This window comes from Oenanthe melanoleuca, chromosome Z (assembly GCF_029582105.1).
Source record: "Oenanthe melanoleuca isolate GR-GAL-2019-014 chromosome Z, OMel1.0, whole genome shotgun sequence".
In the NCBI taxonomy this organism is placed as follows: Eukaryota; Metazoa; Chordata; class Aves; order Passeriformes; family Muscicapidae; genus Oenanthe; species Oenanthe melanoleuca.
This window is the reverse complement of record NC_079362.1, coordinates 52,679,858-52,690,990: the sequence shown is the minus strand read 5'-3', so window position 1 is coordinate 52,690,990 and position 11,133 is coordinate 52,679,858. Positions and strand designations below refer to the sequence as shown.

General features: G+C 45.3%; 1 protein-coding gene across 1 annotated transcript; it reads right to left on the bottom strand.

The window, feature by feature from the left end:
- Positions 1-1,831: 1,831 nt before the first annotated feature.
- On the bottom strand, positions 1,832-2,799 carry MED18 (mediator complex subunit 18). The gene is made up of 2 exons (XM_056513380.1): positions 2,646-2,799; positions 1,832-2,503 (listed from the first exon to the last, which is right to left on the bottom strand). The coding sequence occupies exons 1-2, from the start codon at positions 2,716-2,718 to the stop codon at positions 1,950-1,952; spliced, it is 627 nt and encodes a 208-aa protein (XP_056369355.1). The 5' UTR covers positions 2,719-2,799; the 3' UTR covers positions 1,832-1,949.
- Between the last annotated feature and the right edge of the window lie 8,334 nt (positions 2,800-11,133).

The window sequence follows — 11,133 nt, the reverse complement described above, 5'->3', positions numbered from 1 at the left end:
CTAATCATCTTCAGTCTCCACCTTTAATAAGTTAAGTTTTATAGAAGGAGAAAAATACATTTTGTTAGAAGAAAGGGACACTGAGCATTAGCAACCTGAAAGTGTCCTCAGCTTTAGCCACTGATGCAGTAAGCCCTTCTCTCTGCACACCTACACACACACCTGTGTGGACTACAGCCAGCATAAGGAAGGCTGGTACTGTGGATTGCTGCAGTTTTCAGGGGTTTAACTAATTCTCCTTAAAAATAACTTTGTTATTTATTAATTTGGATCAATCAATAGTTGGACCTTGTTGGTCTTCCACAAGCCTTCCCAAACTTTTGTGTGCCAAGAGACAAGCTACAGATTGTACAAGTCTGTAGCAAGTGATTCTTAACCAGTGCTAAGAGTGGCAAAATATGACAACAGCTCCGAGGATTCCCAGTTGCTGGGACTGGACTGCAACTCAACCGTGGAGCAGCCTGGTACATGCAGCTCGTAGGAAGTTATGCCCTGTATATGAAGGAATTCCAGCTCAGAGGCCCAGGATCGTGTGCTGTCTTGGTGAGGGCGGGTCATGCTCAAGTATGAACAGAATTGTCGGTGTGTTTTTAACCTCCAGGAAATACTTGTAGTGTAGGTAATGAGCAGTCATGCTGGTGACGGCTCACTGCTGCCCTGCTGGAAATGACTGCTCTGTCTTCAGCCTGAGGGTGCTCAAGTACCACCCAAGTACTCGAGGCTTCCCCATGCCCCACCCTAGAGCCTGCGGCAGTGCGGTATTAGCGCCGATCCAGTTCAAAATGTAGCTGCTCGTTTAAAGCGTTTTGAAGCTTTTTCTGAGAGTGGCCCCTGCCTTAAGTTGTTTCATCAAGTGCTGAAAGGTGCAGTGTTTCTGACAGAGGTTGGTAGGCTTTAGCAGTGGGTAAAATGGTTGTCCTCTGTAAAGAGCCTGAGAAATTTAAATGAGCTACTTTATCTTCCCGGACCCTTTTTTGACTGAACTGTATTTGAAAACTCTCAAAGTTAATTCAAATAACACTGAATTTTCACTGCAATACTAGAGTAACTAACCATCCTACTATCAAGAGAGGTGTGAAGCAAAATCATCAGTAATTCAATTTTTGTAATAAATTTTTAATGAAAAATGGTGAATAATTTTTAATAGAAAGCACCTAACACTTCAATATTTAATATAGCTGTCAGCTCTGAGAAATCCAGTAATAAAAAGTACCTTGTCATTTACTTTCTTATTAACTAAGACTGTCCTAACCAATTCCAGTGAAAATAGTGGAACACTATTTCCACTATAAGTGGAAAACCACTTACAAATGTTAATATTACTAGATTTTTTTTCTACTTCTAACTTTGGTTACATCAGAAGAAACAATTTCCCTAACAAGTAGCTGTTCCTGTCATGCAAGCTTTGGTGAAGAGGTGTACAGTTAGCTGCTCCTTTATATAGCAGTTTCTATGCTTTTATGCTTGTATGAAACAGCACCTTCTGCATTAAAAAATTAAAATTAAAATTTTAACTTTACCTATTACTGAAAAGAAAAATTTTGGTAGGATACACAAATGGTGGTCTAAAAAAATCTTAACACAGCATTGGGATCTGGGTACACGGAGGGACGAATTACAGTAAGTTGGTATTTTTAGTATATATATATTATATATAGTATTTTAGAATATATATTTAGTGTTAGGCAGTACACTTTTTAAGGCATCTCCCATGAAAGAGAAGGAAAACTATCAATATTTACTTGATTTTTTGAACAGTGCTAATTTAAAATGACCACTTTTGTTCATATTCACAAGCGAAAGAAACAAACACTCAGTAATCGCAACTGACAAAACTTATAGATAGCACTTTATTCCCTTCTCCCGATTTTGATTTGCCCACGAAAAGCTTTTGAAAAACATCCTTTTCTGAAGTACAAAAACACTGCTTTAATCGCCCAGATTTTTAGTCACATTAGTCTTTTGGGGTCAATTTTCTCCAGGTGTACTAGAGGCTTCAGCTGCTCAGCAAAGTTCCTCATGTCATCAGAAACAATGTCCTGTCCTGCTGGCGCAACCACGTTGAGCTCCACCAAGTAGGAGAGGGAGAGCGGCTCAATGCTCTCCGTGTTTCCCGGCATCAGTATGCGGAAGATCTTGTACACCACGATCTTCATGATGCCCTTGCGGAACACGTGCCCTTTGGCCACGAACTCGTGGTCCATGCGGAAGCCCATCTCCACCAGGAAGTCCGTCAGGTTGTCGGACGTGGCGATGTCCACGCAGTTGCGCACCAGGGCGTGGCGGTTCTTGTCGCCAATCTCGGGCTGTCCCAGGTAGCGCAGGTGCCAGGGCATCCCGCTCTTGTCCATGGAGCGCCGGGCGCGCAGCACGAAGGGGCTGGCCTGCTGCCCCTTCAGCAGGAACACCATCTCGTGGTCCAGGAAGGTCTCGGGCTCCATGTTGTCGCACAGCCCGCGCAGGCGGTGCAGGAGGCTCTCCAGGCTCTGGTCCAGCACGCTCCCTGCGGAGACAGCGCCGCGATCACCGCCTCCCCGCAGGCCGAGCTGGGCTCCCGGCGCCCTCCGGCCCGCCCGTGCGCGGCGCCAGCCCCCCCGCGCCGCTGCCCGCGGCTCCCCCCGCAGCTCGGTCCCGCGGCCGCCTACCTTGCAGCAGGTACTCCATCATGTTGATGGTGCCGCCCGTGACGGGCATCATGGTCACCGGCGGCGCCTCCATCGTGCGCTCCCGCAGCGGCCCCGCGCCCCGGCGGCGGCGGCCAAGGCGGCGGGCAAGGCGGCGGCAGCGCCCCCTGGCGGCTCGGCGGGGCCGCTGGGGGGCTGAGGGCGGGATCGCAGGTGGGCGGGGCCTGTGGGAGGCCACGCCCCCGCCCCTCAGGCGGCCTGGGCGGGCTGCGGGGGCGGAGCGGAGCGGGGCCTGTTCCGGGTCCGCTGGGCCTGGCGCTGAGATTCCTTGTGCTGAGGGCGGCAGAGCGATGCGGCACCCTGTCCGGGGAGGTTGTGGAGTGCCCCTCTGTGGAGCCACTCAAAACCTAACTAGATATGTTCCTGTGTCACTTGCTCTGAGTGACCCTGCCTCAGCAGGGTCGTCGGATTGGGTCATGGTCAACAGCCCCCTCCAGCCCTAACGATTCTGTGATGCTGTATTTCTGTCTGTTATTCTAGTTTGCTCAAAGCAGGGACTCAGGAGATAACCCACGAAAGGCATCAAACCTCTACACTATTTATACCTTTTAACAAACAAAGGCATCAGCATTTGATGGCTGTAAGTCGTACAACTTTTCTCCTAATTAGTACTCAAACCTCTATTTGCTAGTTGTATCTCTTGCTTCTCTCCAAAAAAGTATTAGTCTGCAGGCGTGGTTCTTCCCTCCCTCTGGGCTGGGGTTTGGTGGTCAGTGAGACAGTGGCCACGGTCATCCACTGCTGGAATTGCCTTCCCTCATTGCTGCCCAGTCCTGCTGACCTCACTGCTGGCATCTCACATTCCAAAAGTCCATGGATCTTGGGATTATCTTCCTCAAAACCAAAGGTGAGCCAAGCATGCAACATTCACAGTGCGATTTCTTAATCACAACTGTTCAGCTACAGCTACTGACTAACAACAACAACAAAAAAAAAAAAAAATTTGCAAAGTTTGGTTCAAATCTTGAGGACCTCAAATCTCGAGGGGCTCTCAAATCTCTGTGTGCTCTCTGCCAGCCTCACCCCAATGCAGAGGGCACAGTGCAGAGGAGTGGGAGGCCAGCAGGCAGGACCAGTCATCAGGGATCATGCTGGCTGCACTCACACCCTCCCCAGCGAAAGTGGCACATGCAATTAATTCTGTATATAATCACCAGAAATGTTCCAATCTGTCTCTCACAGCAGCAGCAAACGGGCTGGTGCTCTGGAGTGTTGCAGGCCAGGCTTCAGCTTTGGCAGCAGTTGGGGTTTAAAATTATTACCAGAGGTGCAACATGTATGATGCACTGGGTTGGAGAGGCAGAAATCTCATCTGGACATGGTAGGGTGTGCACTATTTCTAGGCAGAAAAGCCTCTGTTTTTCTGAAGTGGTGGAAATGTTCCGTATGTACCAGCTGAATTTACTCCTGTCAATACCCAAAATAGAGTTATAAATGTGACCTTTCTCTCAGCAGTTTTTTATGTAACGAGCCTTCATGCCACACAGAACATGAACAGTATGTCTGTCTTTCCTTTATCAGTATCTACACAGTGGTGGTATCCCCTGTCACCCTCAAAATATATATAAATACTGGTACAAGCCAAAGACCTGCAAAAGAGAAATGGCATAATTGCGCCCTTCCAGTGCAGAAATGGCTTGTATCACTCCTTGTGTACCAGAGGTAGTTTGGACTACTGACAAGCTGGGATGACCTGAGGGGTGCAATGCAACCAATGAGGGGAATATGTATATTTACATTTATTTACACCCAGGGAGCTGCAACACATTGTACATACTCCCCAGACTGCAGATAAGAGGCACGTGTTGAAATAAAGTAAGAAAATAGTCAACAAAAGGTTTGAGTAATGGTTTTGGAAGCATTCCTAAACTTCAAGGAGTAAAAAATAGGTTTTCTCTTATATATGAATCAGCTTTAGTTAGTGTGGTCATTATACAGTTAGCATGGAAAAAAATATTGAGAAAGATTCCTAAGAAAAGTGAAAACGAGTAAGAAAGCATTTTAGAATTTAAAGGGGGTAATTTCTGAGGTTTGATTCTCTCTGTGATGATACAAATTTTCTCTTCTGTCTGGCTGAGGTGCTACTGCTAATGTTACTACCTAAGAGGATGTCAAACCTAAGAGGATGTCAGTTTTCTGTATGAAGTAAAAATTCTTTCAAATTCCACAGCTGCAGCTATCCTGATTAGTTTTGCTCCACAGTCTGAGAAGCTATGCAATAGTGCAATCCAGAAAACAGATGTTGTTTCAAAGTGGTCATCCCCTCATAGTTCTAGAAAAAATATGTGAGCAAATGTGGCCCTGCAGCCACAGCATCTCCAAATACCTTCACCAGCAGCATAAAAGACTGCATAGTCCTGCAGCTGCTGAGCTGCTTGTTACTGTGGGCTTGGAAGATCTGTGGTGCACCTACATACCTTAAAGGTGTCCTAAAGAACATTTTTCTGCAGCTGTTGAAGATAAGATGCAGTGGACACTGACAACAGGTGGTCAGACAGATGGAGGAGGTAGAGAGAAACAGAGATAGAAATGAAGGGTAAACATGCTATTCCCAGCCACCCACCTACATTCTGTTCAGCTCCCTTGAAAATCCATCTTACTCACCTGTATGTGTCAAGGAAATGGGATGCCCATGTGGCACCAGGCCTTTATCTCAGCTCTGTGTCACATGTCAAGTGCTCAGAGCAGAGCTCTGCAGGGAAAACTCAGGTGAAATGAGTGATGCAGCCATGATGACATTGAAATTACACCAGCAGAAGGGAGGGTCAGCTAGATGTAAACTGGATGAAAGGTTACTAAAACTCAGAATTTTTTCTCACTAATGTCACAGACTTGAGGTCCAAATCCGATTCAAAAATACTTTCAGATTAAGCATACAGCACTGTCCAGTCACTTATGGTAAATTAACAGCAAAAAGTCTTCCACAACACAAATCTGTGTGTAAGCTTCTTGAAATTAATGCAATCATTTAGGCTGCAAAACATCTCAAAGTCATCAAGTTCAACCTGTGACTGAACACCACTGTGTCATTTGGACCATGGCAGTGAGTGTTGCATCCATTTTTTCCTTAAACACCTCTGTTGATGATGACTCTACCACCTTCCTGGGCAGCCCATTCCAATGCTCGGCAAACCTTTCAGTGAAGAAGGTTTCCCAATGTCCAGCCTGAATCTGCCCAGGTGCAGCTTGAGACCATTTCCTCCTGTCCTGTCACTTGTCGCCTGTGAGAAGGGACTGATCTGTACCTTTCTACAAACTCCTTTCAGGCACTTGTAGAGTGATAAGGTCTCTCCTGAGCCTGTGGACTAACTTTAAAGCCTTTGTTTAAGATGCAAGTGATTAAAAAAATCAAACCTAAATTTCACTTTCGTATCTCTTACAGCATGAGTAAGTACATTTTAAAAGGGCTCACAAACTTCTTTCAATTTCTTTTCCCAGGAATTAAAAGGAGCAAAAGCTCCTGAAACCTCAGAGTTTTCAGCTTGCTCTGCTTTGGCAGACTTGCAAATTTCAAAAAGTCCTATTTGTCAATGACATTTTCTAGGTTTTAAAGGACTGTCATGATATTAAGTACCTGAATTAGTACAAAAAGTCATTACTTTGTATTCCTCTCTTTGCTTGCCATTTGGAGATTTCTTAGTGAATGAAAAAACTAGACTTGTGATGGGATAGCCTTGGCAAAAAGTGAAATACTGACCACCTCTTCAGCAGGATTAAGGAGAAAAGTAGAATGAGAAAGCTCATGGATCAGGAGAAAGACAGGAAGATTGCTTTCTGGTTTTTGTCACAGCAGAACATTCTTGACATGTGGAAAATCCATTTGTTGCTGATTTAAAGTAATGTGAACTTAATGAGAGACAGAAGAGCAAACACTAGGATAGCTTTCTTGCTGCTTGGCCTGAGCTCAACTGCATTCCTTCCCTGTAGGCTCTTCTACCTAGAATCATAAAATCACTAAGGTTGGAAAAGACCATCAAACCTCATCAAATCCAATGGTTAAGGTAACCCTTCCAGGTCCACCTCTAAACCATGTCCCTGGTGCCACATCTGCACCTTTTTTAACATTGCCAGGGTCAGTGATACTTGCCAGTGCAGGGCAGTCTGTTCCAATGCTTGTCTGCCCTTTCAGTGAACAGTTTTTTCCCAATACCCAATCTAGCCCTCCCCGGTGCAATTTGAGACCATTCCCTCTTCTCATGCTTGTTACCTAGGAGAAAAGACCAACCCCACCAGGCAGCAGCCTCCTTTCAGGCAGTTGTAGAGAGCAATGAGATCTTCCTGAGCCTCCTTTTTTCCAGACTGGGCACCCCAGCTCCCACAGGCACTCCTCATAGGACTTGTGCTCCAGACCCTTCATCAGCTCCATTGCTCTTCTCTGGGTTCACTCCAACACACTCCAACACCTCAATGTCTTTCTCATAGTGAGGGACAATTACTCCACTCAGTTATGTAATAGGCAATTTACATCATGATTTCATTACATAATCTACATTTTGAAAAGTTGTTGAGAGAATTTCAAGGTTGGAATGACTCACTAAGTGATTTTGTGTGTTAACAGATAATTCAGGGGCTGAGTTGTATGTCAGTAGTTGAGGGACCATCATAAATGAAGGGACTACGTTAAGTTACAGCACAGACAGAGAAAACCATTATAAACAAGGTAATTGATGACTTAGTATGAGTCTCAGTGTAATGCACATTATGATCTTTTTCCTTCCCACCTGGCAAAGCAGGAACAGTTTCCAAGTGAGATATTTCAGTGAGCTGGCCAGCCTGGTGGCTTGAGACTTGGCTCCATTCCTAAGCTTGTATTGCCAAAAACTAAAGTTGCATGTAGTTTTCTATGCTATGTGCCTGTATTCCCTGGATTTTAAATATCAAATGTAGAGTGCATTTTTGGATATTAAAAGAAGCTGCTATGAAGAATTAACTTAGAATTCTCAGCACTTCAGACTTACCCAGGAACAACTTTCATAAAGGAAAACCAAGACTGTCCTACCAAAAGTACAGTTCTGTTTATCCAGAAACTCTGCCAACAGTGGTGTCACTCCATGTGCCTTATAGACCTGCCCATTTTTTTTCACAAATGAAGCATATTTTTGAGCCAGTATTCCCAAAAGTTGAACGAATTTTAACCTCTAGTGTTGTTAAACTGGACCAGCTCACACAGAGCTATGCCAGTTCTCACATAGAAAAGATGGGGAGTGAGATGGACTGCTGTATGTACCATTGAATTTTTATGTGGCTTGCTTCAAGTACCTTTTAAAAAAAAGTTTTCACTCTTAGCAGTGTTGTTACACCCGTGCATAAATCTGTGCATTGGGTAGGTGTGGCCTATGTGTGTAACACTGATGGGCAATCAGTACCGGGCCAAAGAAGATAGCCACATTGGCAGTTGTTTTGAGGGAATGTTTTTAGGGCAGCTTTATGCAGTGACTGCCTCCATGGAAAACCACATCTCTGAGACTGGGCTGAGGATGATGCAGCTATGGGGTACACATACTGTAGGATTGCCTTCCATTTGCTCATGCAGCCCAGTGGTTCATTAAGGGGAGGTAGGAAGCAATTTGGCAAACCATGTTGTGGTACCAGCTGCAGAGCTAGAAGCTTGACCTGTGTGCCTTGTCTTGTGCTGAACATGATAGACTTGCCTAATTATGGTCCTTCACTCAATGGTCCTGGGAGAAATTGGTAATTGGCATCATTTTTATGGCATGGTTAATTTCATCCTGGTTGTTCCAGCTTGTGAAAATGGACTGACCTTGTAGAATTCTTCTCCAGAAGAATAAAGTGGGTAAGGGAGAAATTATTTCTTGTGAGTGTGCTGAGATGGTGGAACAGGGAATTTATGGCTGGACCATAACTGGAAGTGTTCAGTCAGGTTGGATGGGGCTTTGAGCAGCCTGACTTTATGTTTCTGGTGGTGGATAAAGAAAGAGGTAATTTTTTTCATTCTGCTACTGCTGCCTGATATGAGCTGGAGTTTTATCACTGCAAGGAAGAAAAAGGAAACATGGTTGGCTTCTGTTGACACCCAATTTGTATCTGATGCACTGTGTCCATGGGAGAGGCCTCCAGGAGGGTACAGGGAGAGGAAGAGAACTGCATCATGTCTGCTTCACTGCATGCTTTCAGGCCACACAACAGGAAGAAAGAACCCTGAAACATGTCAGGTCCATCAGGCTGATGCCTTTTTAGCCTGTGGACTTGGCAGTGTTAGGTTTAGAGTTGGACTCAATGATTCTAAATTTTGTTCCAACCTAAACAGTTCTGTGATTCTCTGGTCTAGTGGAGGTGTGCTGCCCATAGTATGGGGGCTGGGAATTAATACTCTTTAAAGTCCCTTACAACCCAAAACCTTCTGTGATTCTAAGAGCTGGTCTTGGCTGTTTTGGATCTCACTTGTTGTGGGTATTGGTGCCAAGATCCAGATTTTCTATTTTTGTACAGGCTGTGGCTGAGATGAAATTAGTTGTCTCCATAGCAGCCTGTATGAGGCTGTGTTGTGGATTTGTGAATAAGAACATTGGTTACACAGCAATGTTTTGGCTGTTGCTGAGCAGGGTTTGCCAGCATCAAGGTTTTCTTTTTGTCCTTCTTTCTCTCCTGCATCCACTGCCAGTGAATAGGCTGGAGGTGGGTGAGAGACTCTGAAGGAATGCAGGGCATCACATCTGATCCCAGCTGACCACAGAAATATTCCATACCAGATAGCATTGTGCCCAGCACCAAAACCTCTGCGAAAAAGATAAGAAAGCAAGGACATTCATGGTTATGGCATTTGTCTTCCCAAGTAACTGTTAGTGTGCCAAAGCTCTGCTTGCTATGAATTGTGAATAATTTTTAAATTTTGCTTTCCGTGTATAGATTCACTTTACCTGTTAAGCAGCCTCTATCTCAAGCTGTCTTCTTATTTTTGCCTCAACAACTTCTCTTTCTTTTCCTGCTTGAGTGGAGGCAAACAACAACAAGGTCAACCCACCATATTCTTCTAGAAAGCCAGAGTCCTGTGGGAATGGAATGGGAGCAACCTATGAAAGATGATGCTAAAGCTTTTGGAGTCCCCTAAGAGCAGACTGAAGTTAAGCCACTGGTAACGACAGGAGGCTGAGTAATTTTGTGTAATAGACTACAAAAGCCCTGGAGCACGAGATGAAGCAGGAAGGGAGCAGGCCTCCCCCCCTCCACAGGCTGGTGAGCAAGGTGAGCCTGGAGCCAGCAGTCATCCCCAGGGAGGAGGACAAGGTATGGAATTGTCAGTGCTAGGGGTGTCGCTGGATACACACCAGTGTCACTGCTCTGCATGCAGGACAAGGTGGACCTGAAGGAATACACTCTTGCCCTGAGGCAAGAGGATCTCCAACCATCATCTTGTTTCAGCAGATGTCATTGTGCAATGTAAACCTTCCCTAACCAAAGCTAAAGAGAGAAAGAGGACCTTGAAAATGGTAAGCCATGCCCTGAAGGAGATGGAGAGGATTGTGATTTTGAAAAACACTCTGAGTAGTAGCCAGAGCTCTCACTGCACCCCAAAAGGCAACTGGCAGGAGTAGGACAGGCCATCTACAGCTTTTCCCAGGGCTGTATTCACCTTACAAGCAAGGTTCACATTAAGGATGAAAACTATCCAGTGTCTGTGCACTGACACCCTGAGTGTACTTGCACACTCCTGTGAGAAAGCAAGTGGTCTCCCAGCTGATTTTTTTCCAGGAATCAGTGTGCCTACCCAGGAATGCCTGTGCTGGAGCCTGGCAGAGCCACTTCCACCCCGTCAGCACCTGTTACACCAGGCTTCTGGTATCACAGCTGTGCTCAGGATGCATGTGATGGTGAAGCTGCTCCCTCCATCAGGAGGGTTCAGTAACGCTCAGTTCACTGACAGGGCCTTGCAGCAACTGGGGAAATCAAAGTGGGCGACAACTGTGTGGTTAGAGGCAGCTGGGGATGCAGTGCTTGCAAACATCAAAGCAGAAACTTCCACACCAGGCAGCAGAAGGTGACTGGTGTGCTACAGAGTAAAACAGATTCAGAACACAGAGGAGAAAGGAGGTAGAGAGAAGCAAGGTGGTACCAGAGTCAAACACACCATTTTTAATGTTTCTTTTTCCCCCATGGGTTTTAAAGTTTTCGGAAAACCATTATCAATGGTAAAAGTACAGCACTGAAGTTAACAGCAACTCTAGAAATTATTCTAGACAGGTGGTTTGATTTTGTCAAACAGACCCCAGCAGAAGATATCTCTAATGCTGAAATGAGTTAGTTCTTCCCCCTGAGCAAACTGCCTAATAAGCTTTGAGAATAAATGAGTGCCAAAAGGCTTTTACAAGCAAAGAGAAAAGTTCTGGTGTCACAGCCCTGGCTGTGTTTAGCACTGCTTGCAAGTGCCTCTTCATTAACTCTCTTAATTTAGACTGTCTACAAATATAAGTCAATCAGCCATAAAGTAAGC